This window comes from Strongylocentrotus purpuratus, unplaced genomic scaffold, assembly GCF_000002235.5.
Source record: "Strongylocentrotus purpuratus isolate Spur 01 unplaced genomic scaffold, Spur_5.0 spur5_scaffold_14, whole genome shotgun sequence".
Classification (NCBI taxonomy): domain Eukaryota; kingdom Metazoa; phylum Echinodermata; class Echinoidea; order Camarodonta; family Strongylocentrotidae; genus Strongylocentrotus; species Strongylocentrotus purpuratus.
Window position 1 is genome coordinate 36,014,834 of NW_022145599.1, and position 22,878 is coordinate 36,037,711.

At 37.2% G+C, this 22,878-nt stretch overlaps 2 protein-coding genes across 2 annotated transcripts; one reads left to right on the plus strand and one right to left on the minus strand.

Moving 5' to 3' along the window:
* Positions 1–583: 583 nt before the first annotated feature.
* Positions 584–4,608, plus strand: LOC588931 (50S ribosomal protein L27). Its single transcript, XM_788590.5, has 4 exons — positions 584–706; positions 1,707–1,844; positions 2,352–2,422; positions 3,399–4,608. The coding sequence occupies exons 1-4, from the start codon at positions 655–657 to the stop codon at positions 3,600–3,602; spliced, it is 465 nt and encodes a 154-aa protein (XP_793683.2). The 5' UTR covers positions 584–654; the 3' UTR covers positions 3,603–4,608.
* A 5,299-nt stretch (positions 4,609–9,907) lies between these two features.
* LOC115918609 (THO complex subunit 4-A-like) lies at positions 9,908–18,800 on the minus strand. The gene is made up of 6 exons (XM_030984849.1): positions 18,440–18,800; positions 17,103–17,264; positions 16,561–16,708; positions 15,894–15,963; positions 13,171–13,444; positions 9,908–12,266 (listed from the first exon to the last, which is right to left on the minus strand). Exons 1-6 carry the CDS (start codon positions 18,680–18,682, stop codon positions 12,255–12,257), a joined length of 909 nt encoding a protein of 302 aa, XP_030840709.1. The 5' UTR covers positions 18,683–18,800; the 3' UTR covers positions 9,908–12,254.
* Between the last annotated feature and the right edge of the window lie 4,078 nt (positions 18,801–22,878).

Sequence of the window (22,878 nt, forward strand, 5' to 3'; positions counted from 1 at the left end):
CCGAAAATTGTGGAAAATGGGCCTATATTTCGAGAAAAATCCCCCCAAATAGGTACCTTCTTCTGGCGAAATGACCCTTAAAAATGGGTATAGGTTTTGAGGCAGTGAGCGGCGAACCCCGTCCAAACCAAATCTGAGTACCCCACCCCCAGTGCTTCAGGCGCCAGACTGTTAGAGGCTTACTATTGTCGACACCATGTCATGCTATTATTAGCGGCAACAGACGATCAAATCTCTCAAGCGTTTGAAGTAGAAATCTGAAAGACTTTCCATTTCACATCAAATTATTTTTATTAAAAAAAAACATGAATTTATCAGATAAAGTCGAAGGAACAATCAAAATTACTAATAATTTGGAGAAGACGTTCTTTGCTTTCTTATTTATATTTGAATTACGTCATGGGTTGATCTATAATCTTTCGGAAATAGACTTTATGCTCATCCAAGGCCCAACAGGGTTGTTACCGCAGAACTGGAAAAAATGATTTCAATTTTGTGGTTGTGAGTTTGCGAACAGATATTTTTCTCACGTATACACCCATGTATACCTTCTCCGTACGCGTTACGTTTTGTTTTTCCCTTTATCATTTGCTTTATTTATGATACCGCACCTTGCATGCAAGACTGACTGAAGTTGGAACTCATGAATCCATCATGATTTTACCACGGATCTCTTGGTTATTGGGAGCCGGAAAAGCACTATGTAGTAAGTAAAAGCTAGTCGAATAATTTGTACACGTCGCTTTATATGTTAAAATTATCTGGTATTTGTTTAATTGCCATAATTAATGAATGCCGCTTGTGAAAGATGGAGCTCGTATTTCATGCATTGTCCTACGCATTCACATTCATGCAGTGTAAAATAATTGGTAATCAGTGATTTGAGCTTGAGTTTGTGTGTATCATATGCGTGTGTTATCCTATCGAAAATATAGTTTCATTCTCAACTTTCATGTTACAACTTACATCAATCACTTTATGTCACCCATACTGTACATAGAGATCTACACAAGTTATTAAGGAAAACCTAGGGCATCGGGGTTCATTTCATAAAAGTAAAAACCAACCATGATTTCAATACTAATTACTATCCAGTATCCACTCCAGCAAAGCATTGCCATTAGAGAGTCAATGCTAATGCGTATTGACCTCTAGGCTCTAGCACTGCACTAGGTGTTAATAGGCAGAATTGCACTAGGTGTTAATAGGCAGAATTGCACACACGAATAGTCCATGCACGCAATAAAGACGATGTGGCTGATCGGCAAGTTTGACAGTAGACTCACGATTTGAATTTTTAAATTATTCTTTCTAATATCGGCAATTTAAAAAAAATAGTATTTTACTGCTATTTATTTAGGTGTCATCAATTGTCACTAAAGTACCAATTTTTAGTAAAATCAGTTGAGTTTGGTACTATCAAGTATCGGCTAAAAAAAAAATTAATATGAATGATTTATGATGTATGTCTTTATTTCATTCAAACTGTTTCATAACTTCTTCATAAGGCAAAATATTTGTTTCATTTTACCAATTATCTGGAATAATTTCCTGGCTGAAATTTGCACAGCACCGCCTGTGGACGATTCTGTGATTGGGATCGACAGTCACGTTGTAAAGGTATTTATGAAAAGGCTTGAAAGTGTGAAAAAAGAGGTGTGTTAATTATTGTTTGCTAAAATACATTTTCTTTCCCCTTGCTCTAGATCCGCCACAGTTCTTGAATCCATACCTGGCTTCGACGACCAGCTACATACGTTGGGCTTCAAAGAAAGCCGGTAGTTCAAAGAGGAATACTGGCGGGAAGAGTCCAGGAAAAAGACTTGGCCCAAAGAAGACCCATGGTAATTGAAGATCAGTTTGTATCCGCAACTTCAGATTGTTTTCTAGATAGAGTTGATTATGTGCAATTATGCATCATAAGTTCTTTGTCAATTTATTTTGTTTGAAATGAAAAACTTCTTCATGTTACGTTTGTTAAACCATTAGTTCCATTGTCATATGAGGTTTTCATTTTTTGATCAAACAAAATGAATGAAAGACCAGTTGTAAAGCACCACTGCACAGAATAGAGAAATTGAAAAAAATCAACGCATCCTCATTTGAATTCAGTTTAGAGTATGATAAGGAACTGTTCATTATATTAAGTCAAGACAGTAAGATCAACTACATGTACAAAACAAAATGTACATGTACCGTATGTATTTGTTTTTGTTTTGTCACTATTGTTCAGATATTTTGTGAGTACCGGTAGTTTATTCTGCAATTTTAATCATGATTCATGTCATAATTCAGAAACATGTAATACCAGACTATTCCCATAATCCATTTTCTTTTTGTGCATATTTCAGGTCAATACGCGTATGAAAACCAGATACTGGTCCGGCAGAAGATGAACTTTAGATTCTACCCTGGTCAATTTGTAAGTGGTTGTGAAATAATTTTATTTTATAATGGATCCCTTAGTTCACCAAGGTCCAAAATCCTTGCCATTGTACTAATGTCATTTGGCAAGATAGGAATCTGCATTCTTGACTCTTGACTGAGAGTGTAAGTTTCAACTCCTAAATACATGTATCTGGTAGAGAAACTAACCCGTGAATGCTTTAAAACCCGTCTGTACTAGTTTGGCAAGGGGGATTAGACCACCCTGCAAGGCCACTGACAGGTGGTTATCTCATATCAGCTCTCAATTAACATTTAAGAGAAAGGGAATCATGGGGGACAAACGGTCACTGCTTAGGCATTGCTTGTTAAATATAGAGGGCGTAAGCAGCTATAAGTGGTGCAGTGGGGCTTTAAACGGACTTAGTATCATTGTTTAGATGAGAGAAAATGGTGCTAAGGTAGTGACCTCAATGCTAGATGTACAATTAAAGATAATCTGGAAGTTTGAGTGAAAACAGACTATTATTAATGATAACAATTGGGAAAACTGATCTGATCAGTTTCTTAGTTCTCCCAACTATATTACTACAGTTTAATTACATTCCAGACATTTAAGTGTTGAAATATTTGTAAAGCCTTTCTTATTTTCATGGAAAAAGGGTTGGGGGAAAATTGAAAAATAGTTGGGAGAATTGTCTGTAAGAGGGTGTTGTACAGTGACACCTTCAAAGAAAACCATAAATATCTTTGTGGTTTGAGATTTTTTTTTCCCCAGATTTTTTGCATGATAAAGGGTTAGTACAGTTAAAGGATTATATGATAAGTAACATTTCATACAAAAATTACGCAGTTTTTTTAATCAACCTTCAACAATGTTACCGAGTCACTTTTTCATACTGCGCAATTTTAAGTTGGCTGGAAATGGGATATAGTACCTTTAACATACAGATCAAAATATATCTTTGCGAATTGCCCCCTATCATGACCTTTGATCTTTGACCCTTCTATAGGTGAAGACAGGCAGAGACAAGACACTAGTAGCCCAAGTGGCTGGGACAATCCACTTCTCCAAAGAAAGATGGCATCCAAACCATAAGACCCAGTTTGGAAGGGAGATCGCACCACAGATGTCTGACGAGGAGATGGAGAGGACTTTTGTGCATGTCATTCCAGAGAAGGAGGTTGGCAATTTTACACTGGTAGAACAGGTGTAGGAATCCCTCTTTTTGGCAAGGTATTGCATTCTGGATGTCAGATGGGATGATTTAGGGAATATTTGTGCGTACATGTGATTCCAGAGGAGGAGGTTGGCAGTTTTATACCGGTACCGGCGACAGGTGAAAGAACCCGTACGTGGGTGGAAGGTTGCACCCCTGATATCAGATGTTGGTGCGGCAGAGAGGAACAATCAAGCTAAACGTGTGAGAACCCATTCGGTCGGGATATTCCACTTCCGTTGAAATGATGAGAAGAGGATTCATGAATGTGATACTGGAAGAGAAGGTTGGATCTTTCAAAATGATGCCATTGGAATGAGCAGTTACAAACATTGGAGGATTATTAAAGGAACATCCATTTGTGCCTGAATGACTAACTGCATGAGAATACAAATCACCATTGATGAACAATAAGACATGGGTCTTACTTACAAAACCTTCTGCTATCCTTCGTCAAAAGTAAAACACCCCTTTTGTTTTCAGTAAGGGATCAAAACAAGTTGAGGTTGCACCTATTCTGTGATGTTTTGCGGGGTGTTGAACTCTCAGTGTATGAAACCAATGGTGCGCAGTCTTTTACCAACATTCTATCATAACTTCATTTTTCATAAGTGATAATATATCTCACACTCAAATACGAGATAAGAAGTATATGGAATACCGTCCCTATGCTTCACCTTTTTAAAACTAACAATTCAGGCTCGGCCTTTTTAGAGAAAGTTTCATTGAGATGAAGTTGAAATGCCCCTCTTCCCCTCCATTATGTTATACAGGTTCAAAATATTAAAAAAACATTGCAGATATTGTATTAGTTGTCTCTGTCCCAGACCATGCTTCAAGTGGCTGTTGGTTTTCACCCAGTGTTCTGTGGTCCCTATTACACTGTATTATATTTGTTTTATGTGGATATACAGGAAAGCCTGCTTGTAGGAGATGAAGAAGCTAAACTATACTTTTACATCGGTGAGGATGAATAAAAAATTAAAATGAATTATTTATCAGACATCTACAGTGATTCTTTATTATTATAGCATATTCCCCTTTGTAAATATGAAACCCAGTACATTGTGCCTGAAGCATCTAATGCTGGTATAAAAGGGATTAAAGTGACTCGGTATCATTGTTGAAGGTTGATGTTGAAAATTGTGTATTTTTTGTATGAAATGTCACTTATTATATTCCTTCTACTGTACTCGCCCTCTAACATGCGAAAAATCCTGAAAAAATTCTCAAACTACAAACTAGATATTTATGGTTTTCTTTGAAGGCGTCACTGTGCGACACCCTCTAATAGTAAATTCTCCCAACCATGTTTGAATTTTCCCAAATGTTTTTCCATGAAAATAACACATAAGACAGGCTTTTACAAATCTTTCCAAACTTAAATGTCTGGAATGATATATATTGCCAGTTCATTGCTTTGTGACAATTAACATTCACCTAAAAATGTAATTAAATTTTGATAATATAGTTGGGAGAATTAAGGAATCAATCAGATCAGTATTTCCCAATTTTTATCGTTAATAATAGTCTGTTTTTACTCAAACTTTCAGATTATCATTAAATGTACATCTAGCATTGAAGTCACTACCTTAGCATCCTTTTCTCTTATCTGAACAATGTTACCAAGTCCCTTTAATGATAAAGTTGGAGAAAGAGCTTGATAGAATGATATGGGCTACAGGAATGTGGGGGAGAAAGTGGGATAGGAAAGGAGTATTTGGTCAAGGGTGTAAGGGGGGGGGGGTTGCAGAGATTAGGTAGGGCTCCACACTAAACCTTTGTGGAAGGGGTTCTAGATTGAACTTTTTTATATTCTGTATGCGTGACCGCTGTGTCAAAGCTTCAAAACATTTGGGGTCTGGACTTGGGTTTTGGACGCCCATGTGCCCTGGGCGCCTGTTTCACAAAGCCTTTTTTCAATGACAAATGACAAAAATCAGTGACAAATCTGCTGATAACCAATCAGAAGCAAGGATTTCAGTAGCTTATAACAAAAACTGTCATTTGTCATTGATTTTGTGAAACACCTCCCTGGGCGCCTGTTAGTGTCGAGCCCTGGATTACAGAAGAGAGATGAAGAGGGAGAGGAGACAGAGGACAAAATTGAGGGAAGGCATGATAATGTTTGTGTATGACTATGAGCAATATGGGGTTGCTTTTAAACACAAGTTTCAAAGCACAGTGAAAAAGGGGGTGCATCACAGGTTAAAATATAACAAAAAGGGAGACTTGTATCATTTTTTTCCTGACAAAACAAAAGTTAAATTAAATTCACTCAAGGGATCTAACTTCATCTTCCTGTAGACCCAGGGATTTTGAAGTGCAAAACTTTGGGATATTCTAATTAGGTGTGTTGTCCTATACCTTGCCTACAAATGTTTTAGTGATGATAGCTTTGACAACAGGGTAATATACCATTTAAAAAAAAAAAAATAAAGCTTTTTTGCCTTTATTCAGATTTTCATCATTATACAAAATGATGAATAGGAACACAATTGTTCTTACAGTATAAACATATATGTAGTACATTGTCTCATACATTATAAACACAGACATCTTTTACAAATATTTTCCATAAGTATCCAAACTAATATAGTACACATTCAATCAAGTGTACAAATTGTGCTACAATTCCTTCAAAAAAGGAAAAGGTGACGGTAATACTTCATATTAATATTTTTGGATACAACATTATAAAAAGGAACAATTTTTACAACATAATATGCAAATTAATTAGATCAATATAAATTAAGCATTCTGAACAAAGAGTTTCTTATATAAACAAAAAGTATAAGGTGAAGGTGCTGCTTCATAACCCATGATAACAACATTTTTATATTTACATATAATGATATGGTGCTTTTTGTTTAACTCCTAGATTTTATTATAACTATATGAGGGTCTTGTATCAGTAGAGGTCTGTAACTATACCGTTATTAAAAAAATAATAATATAAAATATAAAAAAACAAGCAAACAACGATAGAAGATAAGTGTCCGGATCGATGAGAAAGTGAGGGAGTGAACAGGAGTTAAAATATATATACAATCAGTTCCCCTGCCTTAAGGGGTAAAATTTTCTGATTTTTGATAATGTATTGGCAGTTTGTCCTTTAATTTTGCTTTTCCATGTTCAACTTTTTTGAGTTCTCTACAGCCTTACATATTTCTTTACTAGTTGGGAACTTTCCATTTTTACGATTACTGTAAATCATATATTTGACCAAAATCAATACATGATTAAACAATATATCATCTTTCATATTTTTTCTGAAACCAAGCAACACATCAATCCATTGCTGTAATGTATTTTTTAACAGCGCCATCTTGCGGTAAAGGCGTACAGAAAGCGATTTCCAGTTCCTGTATCAAAGCATCATCACACGCACCTCGTGCAATTGGTAGTGCATTATGCGACATGGTCAGAGGCGTCCCCACACTTTTTCAGGTACCCCCAAAGTGCTATTTTTCCTTTCTAAGAACTGCCCCTTCCACTTCTAATAAGTACCATTTTTTCTTATGATGGGGGCACCCCCCCCCCCTCTTTTCATTAACCCCCTTCACTTTCTCATACATGTCCCTTAATTCTCATCTCTGATAAATTTTCCTTTTACAATCTGATAAGTACCCCTTTTCCTTTGACAGCTGCACCGTTCTGTTTGCAATAATTGCCCCTTTTCCATTCTCATAAGTGCCCTTTTTCATCTTCGGTAAGTGCCCCTTTTGACGTACGAGAACTTCCAAGAAGTATACCCCTTACCACTAATGATATGTACCCCCTTCACCTCTAATAATTGCCCCTATTCAAATCTGATAGGTGCTTGTTTTATTTTGATGAGTGCCCTTTTTTGTCGTTGCAATTATTGCCCACTTCCACTTCTGATAAGTGCCCCTTTTATTTTTACACGTGCCGTTGTTCATCTTTGTTGAGTGTCCTTTTTTTAGGTGCAGTATGTGCCCCATGTTCACCTCTGATAATTGCACTCGCTCTTTCTCTATTTCTCCTTAGTCTCTTTCTCTCCCTCTCTTTCTCTAGTCTCCCCCTCCCAACCCCCTTCTCTCTCTCTCTCTCTCTCTGCTTCCACTTCCCGTCTCTTAACTGATCTCTGTTTTCCTCTTGCTCTCATATGCCTTTCCTCTCCAACTTCTCGACATTCTATTCAAAGACATTATCTCTCTCTCTCTCTCTCTCTCTCTCTCTCTCTCTCTCTCTATCTCTCCCTCTATCTCTCGCTCTCTCTCTCTCTCTCTCTCTCTCTCTCTCTTACTCCCTCTCTCTCTCTCTCTCTCTCTCTCTCTCTCTCTCTCTCTCTCTCGACCTAGTATTTGATGGATGAAGAAATGGATATATATAAATGTAGATAATCGATATACATGTACATGTATAATAGTATGTGCAAATATAGACGAGCGTGAGATGACGAGAGAGAGGGGAAGCCTTAGGGAAGGAGAGGGGAAAAGAGTGAATATTAGAGAGGAAGCCGTGCAGTTATAATCCAAAGAGATAGAAAGATAAAGAAACGGGACCTTTGAGCTGATAGATGCCACATCACTTGATTTTATTCATGGAGGATTAGGCAATGCATGACACTGGATAATATTTCTAATTTAAATGCCTTTTAACGTGTGATATTCGTTGATAAACTTTTATCCCGCAAATATAGATATATGTGATAAAGTTAGACACCCCCTCCCCCACCCGCCAAGGTCTGGCGGAGTTATCAGACCAACATTGAATGTATGATGTATTTAATCTTTATAACCCTTCCTTTGCGGGTCGGAAACTATCAAAAAAAACATGTCTCCTCAGAAAATACCTCCAATAAGATTCAAACAAATGTTACCTTATACTTATAGTCGTATGATTATGAATTTATATATCAATGTTTACATTGGAAATTAGATGTTTTATTTGTAAAAGGTCTTTTAAAGGGTGACACAACGATTACAATTAATGGTTAAAATTTGAATAGTCAATCATACCCTAAGGCAATATCTATGAGAGATAAGAGATTGTGAACAATGATAATAAACGTAATCAAACAAGTTGTCATCTATTCATGACAAGAATAATAATTATGAAATTGATTTGCAATGTCAGATGATTGAGTTGAGCCCATTCAGTCCCGGGTGTGCAAGTGTTTGCTTTTGAATCTCCAACACAAGATGCCACGTTCCTTTAAGATAAGGAAGATGTATATTGGTTATCGAGTCACGACAATTAATGTTGTAGTTTAATGTGTAACGGTTGAAAATTGATACAGTATAATACCGTTACTATTCACACTGCACTCCGTCTCCTCTCCCTAACCCCCACTTGAATCTTCTTCTTCTTGAATCTTACCATCCTCATTTCTTTTCGTTCTTTGCTATATACACCATCATGTTCTTCTTCACTTTTCTATATCTCATTTATATATAACATGGATTAGGTTTGTACAAATAAGAATTTAAAAAATTAGAATTAGAGGCCAAATCTTCTCCAATTTCCAAAAATTATAGCATGTTGTAAATAAATCAAAGGTTAAAAGACTCCAATCAGGTGATTTTCATGAAGAGCAATTTAGGCCTAGGTTTCGGTAATCTCGAGCACATCATTTAAATTTGCCGCACAGATATATCAGATACTTGTAGTTGGTCGAATTTAATTGGTAAAGCAACTGGTAATCAAGCAACTGGTAATCATCTACTGGTTTTCAACTGGTAAAGCAACTGGATTAATCAACTGGTAAATCAACTGGTAATCATCTACTGGTTTTCAACTGGTAATCATCTACTGGTAAATCAACTGGTATATCAACTGGTAATCATATACTGGTTTTCAACTGGTAATCATCTACTGGTTTTCAACTGGTAATCATCTTCTGGTTTTCAACTGGTAATATCAGCTGGTCTCAGATGTTAAATGGATTTTCAACTTGTCCCATGCAGTTGGCGGAGTTTCAATTTCAGTAACCTACTAGTCCCAGTTTAAAAGGGTATTCTTACTGGTCCTATAGCTCAAACTTGTATTTTCTCCTGGTTTCCAACTGGTACCAGTAATCTACTGGTCTCTCTCTCTCTCTCTTTCTGTTACACCTTATTTACATGCTCATAAATTTGCGCTATCCATCTCTCCGTTTTATTATTGATAACAGTCCAAACGTACTTCTTGCTTTCCCATTCCCTTCTAACTGCGTGAATATTGCTCAAGACATGCATACCACCTAGACCATGCTCAATCATATCGAAAATCACTTCCATAAATAAATATGAAAACCACTCATTAATCCAAAACAGAAATACAAACAAGCACATCAATCCAACTACTCGCTGATCAATTTATTAACAAGAAATCTTACAAAGTGACGGATGAAAAACACATCATCACAGTATGGTACGTTTTTTCTTTCCTCACCAAGACATAAAGGGGATCTTCTTAACAGTAAATTGTTATATATCAAAGAGGAGCATAATTGTGTATTTTTCCACGAAGCCAATAACCCTAGCTTCGGTGATACCGTCTTACACAAAGGGACATTATGACAACACACTAGATTCAAGCCTACTATTCACAGGACTAATTGATGAAGCTTTTGATTTGAGGGTAATTATAAAAGTACAATCACAGTGCCATATCAGCCATTGGTCATTTAGAGCTTTTCTTTCTCCACTTGCATCATACCATTAGACATGTTTTGACCATTATGTTCCAGACTGACGAATGTTGCTTCCTGATATCTCTGTACAATGGCCTGAAAGAGTCTGTCATCAATCATGTTATACGAGCAGACTAGAAAATGTTGTAAAAATAACCTTTTTGTCCTTCATAAATTGCTCCTTTCTATTAATGGATTCTCACCACTCTTGAAGTAAATAAAAGAAAAGGATCATTGTCTAGATCTGAATGTGTAGCACAAGAAATAGACAAGAATTCTTCTGGACTAGAAGTTTCCAAGAATTTACAAAGGATGGCGTAGTTATGGGTTATATAAAATTTATACTGTTAGACATTATCGTAGGATAAGTTACAGTATGCTCTTTATGATCTCCAGTGCAAGCATGTAATCCAGGGCTTGAAATTGGGCTCACTAGCCTTGGAATAATAACCTAAATGCAATAAATAGGCATACTTGTTGGGAAAAGAAATGAGAGTAAAGCTACGCACCTAATTGTGTCCTTTTCAAAGTCACTATTAATATCTTTAAAAAACACAAAAAAACTATACTTTTATGTACTACGATTAAAAATATTCAACTTGCAGATCAAAGCATTACTATACAGAACAAGAATTAAAACCGCTTTATAAAAAGGTACACTACACACATCACAATATCATTCTCTACATATTACTCAAAAGGTTTTTTGTCTTTTTTGTATGTGTAAAATATAATATTAGGAAAAAGATTACCTGCTGTACAGGAAAATGGACAAATATTTACAATACTTATATCACACAACAAGACCCATATCTCTCTCTCTCTCTTTGTCTCATCTTTTCCTGACCTAGCATCATCAAGTGTTTCAATATAGGTAATATCAAACTACATTGTTTCTTCCACCTTACAGTGTTTAGTTGGCAAAAGATACATGATGTGAACAAGATAATGCTCAACCAAGAATTAAGCGGTTTCCAAACCTTTATAACTGACTGTACAAGCAGTTGCGCTTCGAGGGACAAGCCGGGACAGGGAACACAGTACATGTACATCATTAAAAGATGACAGTGCAATAGGGATACAATAAAAACAAGTTCCTGAATAGGAGACGATACAGCAAATAGCAATAACTGAAAAACGGTGTAAGCGGTTCCATGGTACTTAGTCATATCATCTACACACTCATTGCTGACACTGAAAAACATGCCGAGAAAACCTTGGCTGCAGGGTTCTGTAACACAAAGTTTAGAAATCGATCGGACAATTGACTTTTTGAGATTGATTGCACAAAGTGATCAATCGTACAATCAATCGCTCTGCTTTGGGTCACAGGGCTCAGCAGTTTCAGAGTAGAGCAAGAAATTAATTGATTCACATTTTGTCTGAAAGATCAACATAGCATTTACAAAGTCATTGACAAGGTCATAGACTAGGGTGGTCTCTGTGAAACATCAAAGGGATCTTACACATGAACAATCTATATCACATTCAGAGCCCTATTCAGACATAATGCATTGAACCACCTTTTTGTGAATGCTGCTGCAACATGAAAATACACTGAACATGGAAAGCAGGGTCAAAATACAGAGCTGTGAACAGCACCGTCCCTAAATATAGTCATTGATCCGTGTATCTTATATCATGGCATCCTTTAGGCATTTTACCAACTCATTAACTCATACATGTATGAATAGTGCTAAGTTTTATGTACAAAATTAATACATGAAAGTTGATCCGACATAGTTGATAGTAAGTTGCTATGCAGCCTGGTATCATGAATATAATATCAAATTTACAATCATAAGTGAAATTTTAATGATGACCTAAACAAAAATTAAAAGGAATAAAGAGGAACCAACTCGATAGTATCATACCCTTTGATCAATAACCCTATGGAATACTTGTTTTTGTTTTTTTGACAGAATTACAAATTAAAAGAGGAAATAAGCTGATCGTCATTGTCCCAGCCTGATATGGTACTGTAGCTGGCATGTACATCTGAACTCTGTCTAGCTTTCAATCTGTAAAATATAAATAACCAGGAACAACATGAACATTATTATTATACACTGTAGATTAGAGGGAAAATCATAGGCACAGCATGGATCAAAAGCCCATTTATAAAGTGAAACTGTGTGTTGATCACAAGAGACTCTGAATACACTGTATTTCTTCTATCAAAGCAACAAACATATTATGCATTACAAGTATAAAACAGTTCCTACCTTACACTTAATACTAACTTATTGAAATAAGTTGAAATACGTCTAAAAGGTGATGAGTAGTATGATTGTATGGATGTTGAAAATTTCTTTGATTTGATTGTTTTCATTGACCAAGACCTTGTTTCAAGATACAATAATTGTTATAAGCTACTGAAATGTTGGCATTTGATTGGCTGAGAGCGAGTATGTCACAGAAATTTAGCATTTGTTATTGATAACAAGTTTTATGAAACATGGCCAAAGCTTGCCAAAACTCCTACAGTCTCCCCCACCCATTACTCAGCCACTTGAGCATTTAGTGTAAACTTTGTTAGATTATGTGAGAATTTATTTTCAATATTAACCAGAACTCAAGTTTATCTTAAATTCAGTTACTCAGGAGAAAGTTTCATTTTAGAAGTTAATATATTTTCAATCTAACAAAATGCAGGACAGTTTAGAAAATAAATAATTCAGAATTTAACACACAAAATAGTCCAATATGTAAGGGGGAAAATACAGGCAAAAGGTATTAGAGAATGGACTGAAAAAAAGGTGAAAAAGAAAACAAAAAAGAAAGAAAATTCAGAAACCCTTAGCATGTTTTGTTCCTTAAAAATATTAAGGAAAACGAAATTGGAATGCATTTATCCACTATGTCCAGAAGTGTTTGGAAACCAGCAAATAGCCCATAATCCTTCCCTTAATGAATGGCACTCACCTGTGAATTATACGCGTCTAATTCAGCATCCAATTCAGCTGCAGTTGGAGTAGGTTTATTACCTCCTGCACCACCTCGACCCCTTCCTCTCCCTCGACCTCCGGCGCCACGACCCCTCATTCCACCTCCTCGTCCTCCACCTCCTCCTCCACCCCGTCTGCCCTGGTTGTAGCCCCCTTGATTGTTGCCTCCCTGATTACGACGTACTCCTCCTCCTCCCCTTCCTCCTCCTCGCGCTCCTCCTCCTCCTCGTCCTCCTCCCCCTTGCTGTCTCCTGCGTGGGCAAAAAGAATTATAATACAGTTAACTTTCTGGAGAAGTAGGTTTAAATCGCCACTTACAGATCTACAGATTACATCTATGGCTGGTTTCAGTTTGAAGAGAAAGTGGCAGAAATTTTTTCTGCATGTTTATAATGCGGATTGTTTGGACCAACATAATCTCAAAGAAGCTAATGAAATGCTGAGCCGTATGAAGAGACAACTTACAACTCAATATAAATGACTGCATTGCATGCTGCGCAAACTGCAATGCATTGATGTTGAATGACAAAGCGTTTTCATCAATTCACTTTCTTTCTTTGCTCCTTTCCAAACTTTGATACAAAACGAAAAATTCTTCCATGATAAGGTTGAATATTTCATACCACTGTGTAGAGATACCATGCGCATTTCACGCCCAATGCAAGTTTTCTTCATGAATATGTTCATTAAGCTGATTCATGTGGTCAATATTATATTAAACAGGTCATATTGGCATGGGTCAGGGTAACTGTGGCCCGTGGTCAATATTATATTAAACAGGTCGTATTGGTGTGGGTCAGGGTAACTGTGGCCCGTGGTCAATATTATATTAAACAGGTCGTATTGGCGTGGGTCAGGGTAACTGTGGCCCGTGGTCAATATTATATTAAACAGGTCGTATTGGCGTGGGTCAGGGTAACTGTGGCCCGTGGTCAATATTATATTAAACAGGTCGTATTGGCGTGGGTCAGGGTAACTGTGGCCCGTGGTCAATATTATATCAAGCGGGTCGTATTGGCATGGGTCAGGGTAACTGTAGCCCCTACTGGTCACGACTACTGGATTACACAAATTAGGCTTTTTAGGTGATAATCCTTACTTACAAAAGATGTTCATGTACTTATTATTGGGTAATAATGATACCCAGCACCTACTAACCAACCAACAATCATTGAAAATTGGAAATACTAATTGTTAGTAAGTAATCAAAGCTATAACATTTTTACTCAAGAGGCACTGCGCATTCATTATGTCAGAAAATTGTGTATGAACATCCACTGTATGCCGATAGTTTTAAGGGGTAACAATTACCCCATATGCATACCTGCCAACATTTGAAAATGAGAATTAAGAATTTTTAGCACGGTATGTCATCGAAAATAAGAAATCTGTACCCTTTACAGGCGTTCGTACATGCAGCGGCAGTGTAACTGGCAATACGCGGTAAATCTGTGCAAAAAAGCGATTACAAATTCGCTACTTAATCATGCAGCCCTTCAACGCACACAATACGTGAACTCTCACATCGCGGCATATGATAAAACAAGCTTAATTTGGCTTAAGCAACACAAAAAAAATCAAAACAAAAATAAAATAACAAATTAAAAAAAATAAAAAAAAAAAAAAAAAAAATCGAAATTTTGAAAATCCAGGAGATTCCAGATTTTGGGGTCCTAAAAATCCTGAAGAGCGGGATATTCCGGATTATTCGGGAGGGTTGGCAGGTATGCATATGACATTCCCAATTTAAATTCCTTTGTAGAGCTTATTACTGAAAATATAGTGATGCAAGTATTTATTATTTATATTGTTTTCATTATTTCACATCATTTTGATTTCACCCCAAAGTGGGATTGCAACTTTCCACTTCGCAAATTTAAACTGCTGCATGCATTGAGCCCCACCCCACCCCACCCCTGGACATTACACTGGATTCAAGGACTGATATTCTTATCCGACAGGTAGAAGTATCAGTTATATCTTTCAGTGATGCAACAAAGAGTTACATGTACAAGCTCTCCAAAACGAAGAGGGACTACAATAACCATAATCCCCCTACTAAAAAGGCGTGGTCATCGAGCTATTCAATAATCCTCGCACATTGTTCCATTGTGATACTCAAATTGATACCAGGATATAGCATTTCTCACTAAGTTTTAACCAATTTAAAATAACCTATAGAATCATGTCTCCATGAGTGTTCAGACAGTACATGTCATACAAGGTTACTGACATTCTACCTCCTATTAAAACAACAATAGGCACAGATACGAAGCTAATCTCAAAACAGGATGTAGCAAGGTACATCGCAAGAACAATCAGACTTTTTCCAGGAAGCAATTAGCCATGATAACAGTCAATCACACTACATCAAGTGGGGCTTACTCCATGAAAATTGGCAGTGAATTAAACCTACACTAAATATACTCAAAAGCTGAAACTAATTTCCTCTCACAAAAAATGATAGCACTACACCTTCATTTCTTGAAAGTTATACAACTTGTAGAATTGCTATCATAATGATATTTTAGCGATTTTGACACTTATTTGGTCATGTTATGTAATATGGCCAAAAGGGACATTTGATCGCTCCAAATATCAGTGTTTGATGTGACCAAAGCAACAGACCCACACAAATAAGTACTGCCAAAACAGGCTTCAGAGTAGAAACAATGGATCACAAGCTCAAGATCAACTTACGGTCTTGACTGCATCGGGCTTGGATCAATCTCATTGGCTGAAGCCACTAGCTGAATATTCATCGCCCGACCTGTTGGAATAACAAGGGGGGGGGGGGGGAGGGAGAAGAAGAAGGAAAGAGAATGGTTATACATTCAACTTCTTGTATTTTGACAGATCTATTGAAGAGGCACTTACATGTAAATTGTGCTCATAACACCTTCACCAAAATCAGCTTTTAATGATTTATGTAATATATATATACATCCAATAGAGAAAGGAAGTTCTTACTTCATATTGATTCGTAATCCAGGTTACTGGTTCTAAAAAAGAGAGCCTGATATTTGACACAAAAGCATCCAAGCAATGGATTGAGCAGGAAAATTCAGTGTTTGTGGCTGATGTGATCAACACACCATTGTTCAGTGCTACATTGGTAGAAACCACCAACACTTTGGTATTCTATACTTGGAAATACTGAAAGAGTTTGCAAAACAAATAATGCATTTAGCCAATGTCGATTAACACCCCACTTCCCCCTTCCTCACATAACCATACACAATATTTAATTGGATTTAATGCAAACATATTGAAAAGAGAATTCTTGGCCCATCATCCTTCCTAGCATACTACAGGAATAGATGAATTAATAACACAAAGTATCAGGAAAATATACTTTAAGACCCACCATCTAATGGCACTTGGTTGTACTGTTTGATGGCCTTCATGGCATCAACTCTTCTTTCAAAGACAACGTCTGCTGTACCAAGACTTCTTCCAGTCCTGTCATAATGTACTGCTGCTTTCTTCAGGCTTCCAAAGTCGGCAAATAATTCCTAGGGGCAAAATATTATGAGGAGCTTGTGAAAGTTAATCATTGTAAAAATAACATATCAGAATGCTGATCAAAACATTCAGGACTGAATGTGTACAGCAGGATAATTCAAACAAGTTCAAGATATCAAACTGACAGTTTGTTTGTTTTTTGAAAGTGAGATTTGCTCTTTCCATGTAGCACTGCTGAAACAATCTTTTACAACATGGTTCAAATTAACATCAGTCAATTTCAGTTTATCGCATATCAGTATAAACAAATTATTTTGTTTGCTTATTGTTTATGGAGCTCCTTTGGGATAAAGTAAAGAACAAGTAAGATTTCATCAATGTTAAAACTTGTATTTATTTTTAACCAGAGCTCTTTTTCAGTTTTCCAGTACCCTTAATACGAACCTCAATATCGTTGTTTGAAACACCAAAATCCAAATTTGAAACGAGCAGTTTTCCGGATGCGTTTGCTGCGGTTGTCAATCCAGCCCCTTGTCTCCTGATTCCAGCTCCAGCTCCTCCTTCACTGTACATGTCATGCTGCCACTGATCAGGCATCTGTTTAGGCTAAACACAATACAAAAGAAACATGCAGAAAAAATGTTAAAATGTAAAATTTACCTAATTAATCAGTGATAGCCAAGTGTTCAATCATACAAGTACAGTTCATACATGGAGTATTCGTGACAAAAACTCAAAAGGGTATTATTTTCCCCCATTTTCTTTGAGATTTTCGTTATGGACCTCTGTAGATTTGAAAGGTTCCCACTTTTTATGCTATTTATCTCAGTAAGTAAATACATGTACAGTAGTTAGATGTTTGGCATTGCCAGACATTCGGACTGTAGTGAATGCATAAAAGTAGCAAGTTACGCCTTCTGCTTGAATCTGTATGCAAAGAAAAAAAGCAATTGCTTGCAACTTTGCAAGTAAAAGTTTTTGCTAGCAAGCAAAAGCAATTGCTTGCTACAGGTCTGCAAACAATTGCTTGAAATTTACAAATGCAAGCATTTTCTTCAAAAAATGTATGCATTGAACAAAACTTCCGCCTGTTCTTACATATTTTTTCACCCTCCGTTGTTCGTGTTTAAACTTAAGGCATCATGTTCATGCTTGTATAAGTTGTATTTGTAAGAAGAAAACAAATGTTGTACAGGAATAGAATAAATCAAGAAAAAATGTAACCCAGAGAATGGCCGAGACCTATTTGTTAACTTTTCTGTTTTGACAAGGAGAACCTCTGAGTTTGAAAGTCTGAGCACATGACACAAGCAAAATTGCAAAATATTTACTTACTGTAGTTATGCAGGTATAGATAGGACCTAGACCTAGATAGTCTAGATTTAAGCAATTGCTTGAGCTTTACTAGTCATGCTAGTCTGTCATGTATCTGTCTCTGTATCTGTATCTCTCTCTCTCTCTCTGTCAAAACATTTTATGAGTACGGCACATTGACTGTCTTATCATTTTCAGATTGACTTTCAGACTTAGATTCTTTCTACAGTTTACAGTAAGTCAAAATCTAAAATTAGAAGATTCAAAATGTCAGATTTGTACGACTCTCCCGAGTCTGACTCTGCTCCGACTCTAGCTCTCTCTCTCTCTCTCTCAATGCTGAGTCATCTTCGTCAAGCTTATTACAGTCTAACATTTTATTTATCTCATCTATCATTTCTATCTTTGAATTCTTGATCATCTTTTCAAACTCAAAATAAGTGAACACGTTAAATATTTGCAGTTACCCGTGAGTATGGGCCTGGCGCAGCTCTGCCAGCGCCACCACCTCTTTGTCTTCTCATCGGTCCGCCGCCGCCGCCTCCGCCTCCTCCACCCCGGCCTCCACGGCCACCACGACCTGCACCGCCGCCGCTACCTCGTCCCCTGCCACGGTTTCCACCTCTTCCTCTTCCTCCTCTACCGCCACGATTTCCTCTGTTTGTCTTAATTATGTCCTCAAGGCTCATATCAATCTTGTCACCGCTCATGTTGTTGTTTCTACCCTTTTGCAGGGACTCTATATCGATGTAAATAAAGTTCAATTATACCCTACAATTTTCAAAAATCGTTAACACGCGATGTCGATACACAGGAGGTTTCACGCTGTATTAAATTGTACGCGAATTTGGCGTCGCGTCTAAAGAAAGAAATTACCGAATGATACAATCAAACCGTGGCGTCATATGGCTTTGTCTTGATTGCCAATTTAACAACTTGTATCAAGTTGTTTGAGACGATAATTTGAAAATTAAAGTAAAATTCACTTTATCATTATAAAATCTGGCAGATATATTCAAGGAAAATATGATGCATGAATCTATTTTTTCTGCACTTTTTTCTTCTCCCAAGAATAGGCCTTATCTTCTACACATTTAAATATAGGCCTATACGTAATTCAAAATGAAGGACTATAAAATGGTCAAACATATATATGCAGCTACTGGCAGGTAAATGCCAGGTGAGTCATATCGTTTCTCATATCCCATCTCTTTTTCTGTCCCACTCAGTTTTTGTTATAATAATTTCCTTTTCATTGCCTTGATCTAAAATAAAGAAGACTCTGTCTCAGTGATTTTTCCCGGTCCTCTATGCAATCGATATAATTATATCAGTGCCATTCTTTTAATCATGACCCTTTTTTCACATGAAGGAAATTTTGAAATATTATCGTGGAAAAGAAAAAAGAAAGGATTGGAAATATTCATGCAAGCTGATCGAGGAAAATGTAAATTCTTTTTTTTGCGATTTGTTTAAAATGTGAAACTAAAATTTGTTTATGTGAATATTTCTCTTCTGTACTGTATAATATGTCCCATTTGCAGCCAATTTCAAATTCTTTAGAAAGCTGCAGGAATTATGAATATGTCATGTTTGTCACGTATCTGTGAAATTTAAACATGCAGTGTCCTACTTAAATTATGCAAGGAAACCTGTTTAGTATCTAGACTTAACTGTCCAATTGACTGACTTTTTTTTTCTTCAGTAATACTGGCATAGTACGTGAGCTGAAGGGGTAAAGCATAGTTGTCTACATCAGTAACTCACTTCTTGTAATTAAACTAATTGAATCTTTGCACAGCAAAAAACGTACACCATTCGGTACAAGGGTCTGAAAATCAGACTATACTAAAGGATTGCAATCCCTAAAATCGATTTCGACAACTAACAGTCCTTATCATTTTCCCACAAAAAGATATTTTCAAGCCCTTTCGTTTCGAGGGAAGCTCTGAATTAGTATCTTTCAAATGCTGGTGGAATTTAACCTTTTCATTTTTGTTAGCCTTCAAATGTGACCTATACCTTTTTCTTAACAGAGGTTGATATCACTGATGTATATTATACTGATAACCTTCTCTCTCTGCACAGACGCTGTTTTCTTCCCAGCTGCAAAAAGTAGAAATCGTTATACTATTTATATGGTCGCTAAATTGGCACAATCTTCATGTCGAATTCTTCAGTTTCATACGGCTTCACATGTTGCCAATCTGTAAAGATTAAGTAAAAGAAAATTATATCTTTTCTCGCATTTTGATTATTTTCCAAGTCTGTAATAATTAAAATATGTCTCAAAATGTAATTGATAATCTACAATCATCTAAAGATGTTTGATAAGTATTATTTATTTAAAAATATCAATCTGTAATGTTGAAAGTCTTCCCATGTCACGTAGCTTATACGTATTTGCATGCATGCATGTATATAATAACTATAAATGCGCCTCTAACGTAGAACCAACGAACTCAAACCAAGCGCGCGTGCTCACAGAGCCTTGCGCTATTCTATCCCCACAATTCTACCGCCAAACCGTAAAGCCGATCGTATTCTAGTACATTTAGATATTATTCATACATTTCTAGTTTTCAAAAGCTTCTTTCATCGGCTTCTACCACCGATTTCTTTCAAAGCTTGATATATAACTCACGATAAACCATAATCCCATATTTAACCATAATCACTGGCGTACTGGTGGGGGGGGGGGGGGGGGGGGGGGGTCTTTCTCTAATAACTTCCACTTAATGAAGTGTCAAAGCTTCGCGCAGGAGGGGAAAACTGAGAAATAAATTAGGTCACGGCCCCGGGTTTATAGGGTTCAATTTGTAAACATTGGGACATTGGCATTAATACATTTGTCGGTAATTGGTGGCATATTGCTCCGATTGTCTCATTTTCGCTCGCGTGAACATTGCCAGCACAAACCACTGACCTCTGCCTCCTGAACGGATCATCGCCCATTCCATTCACTATACGTTACGTACTATAAAGGCTGTATTGTCTGACCGTTCATGAATATTCATGTTTTTGCTAAACTCGGCAAAATGTTTGCTTTTACTAAATGGAAAAATTACGGTGGGGGGTTGGATGAAATGGACATAATGAAATAGGCAGAAGTGATCTATGATAATTCATGCTTTTTATGTTTCGTGTGCTCGACCTATAATCTTCAAATCGCTTGGTAAACTGAGTTCAAAGTTCAACTTGTTTCACATGTGTATGATAGGCAATGACGAGCTTGCAACCTATTTTGAAAAATTACGGTGGGTGAACTTTCAAAAGTCAATGAGACATGAGGGCTCCAATGAAAGAGCTAGTGATAACGTACGTCGGGGTGGATGTGCTTTTCGTTGAAACAAAAATGAATTTTTAACGATTTTTTTTTAAAAACGCCTATAGGCTAACATGTTAGGCTGCCGACTCAGATCATGCTCTGACGATAGGGGGCGTTGTGAAATGAGACTAACCGGAGCCATATGCTAGTTTTGTCACTGACAAAAGGTCTAGCGAAGCCCCTGATAACAACACAATTTATACACTCGAGATAATGTTTGCAAATACTACTGGTAAAGTACCGGATCATCGTCTTTTAAATTATACATTGTGCAGCAACGACTCGTGAGAGATCACTTTTCTCTAACTTCTAACCAATCAGAAGGCCTCGGTTTTTTTCCAGGATGTGCCGGTGGACATTAATGCGCCAAATGGGTTCTCAAATTGCAAAAGGATCCCTCACTCTTGGAGGGGGTAGGAGAAAGCAGTCTTACGTCATATTAATTACTCCAGGAAGTGCCTGAAAATGCGTCTAATGTGGTTCTAAAATTGTAAATGCTTCCTACTCTTGGGAGGGATCAGAACCCCTCCCAGATCTACCCCCGCTTGGTCGCTCCGCTCCCTTGCCACTAAAGGCTCGTTCTGTCGCTTCATCGTTTTCACCCCATGCAATTTGGTGCCCCCCCGGTAAGAAATTCCTGGATCCGCCACTGATGCCCATAACCCTTGAGTTTCGGGGGCTCCGTCCCTTGACCCCCGGGCTTGACCCCCGCCGGGGCTTTGCCCCTAGACCCTAATTTGAAAAACGTTTAGCGGGGCCTGCATGTAAGAGTGGGGTGATGCGGATTTTTTTTGTCAGCCCCCCCCCCCCCCAAAGTTTTTGCTCATTATGCCACTCAGCCACTGACCATAATCAATAGAAATCGAAGGCATCATTTAGTACCAAGAGAAAGGAAATTAAGGCTGCATGCACATTATGGCTTACAAATTGATAATAGTTGATAAATAGATTTTGAGTCCGAAATCTTTTCTTTCATCTAGTTACATGACTTTTTGATATTTTTCTTGACAACTGGTATTTTAATACATCAATAATAATTGTTTGAACTTTAAGTATACATGCATGCATATACATGTATAATAATATGCAGCGATGTAAATTGGCGTACTGATGCGGGGGGGGGGGGCGTGGGGCAGTAGCCCCCAAATAAAAATATTTATAATTCGATAGCAGTCATTTACAAATGTTGCTGAAATGACATGATTTTCCGTTTTTTCTCACTTGTGCCTATTATGCCAGAGGCGGAACTCCCCGAGGAGGGCACTGTGCCCCCACTTTTCAGGTACTTCCCAAAAGCCCCCTTTTACGTATGACAAGTGTCCCTTTTCTTTTCTAATAACTGTCATTTTCCTCGCTTTTCATCTCTGGTGACTACGTCTTTTCAGGTGCGAGAAATTCCCCTTTTCACCTCTGATATTTTTGCCCTTTTTTATACTTTGATTCGTGCCCCTTTTCCTTTATGATAAGTGTACTTTTTCCTTCGTAATAAGAACCCCTTCTCTTTTTCCTAAATGCAACCTTTCATCTCTGATATAGTGGTAATAAGTAGCTTACCGTATTTCCTTCATATAAGTTCCC

Bases quoted from the DNA above. Each gene is read 5' to 3' on its own strand.
- LOC588931 (XM_788590.5), top strand. From the start codon at position 655: ATGATTTTACCACGGATCTCTTGGTTATTGGGAGCCGGAAAAGCACTA. The intron at 1,845-2,351 runs GTAATTGAAGAT...TGCATATTTCAG, and splicing joins TGGCCCAAAGAAGACCCATG to GTCAATACGCGTATGAAAAC. The intron at 2,423-3,398 runs GTAAGTGGTTGT...ACCCTTCTATAG, and splicing joins GATTCTACCCTGGTCAATTT to GTGAAGACAGGCAGAGACAA.
- LOC115918609 (XM_030984849.1), bottom strand. From the start codon at position 18,682: ATGAGCGGTGACAAGATTGATATGAGCCTTGAGGACATAATTAAGACA. The intron at 16,709-17,102 runs GTTCGTATTAAG...TTTTGCCCCTAG, and splicing joins TTTCAAACAACGATATTGAG to GAATTATTTGCCGACTTTGG. The intron at 15,964-16,560 runs GTGGGTCTTAAA...TTATTCCAACAG, and splicing joins CAACCAAGTGCCATTAGATG to GTCGGGCGATGAATATTCAG.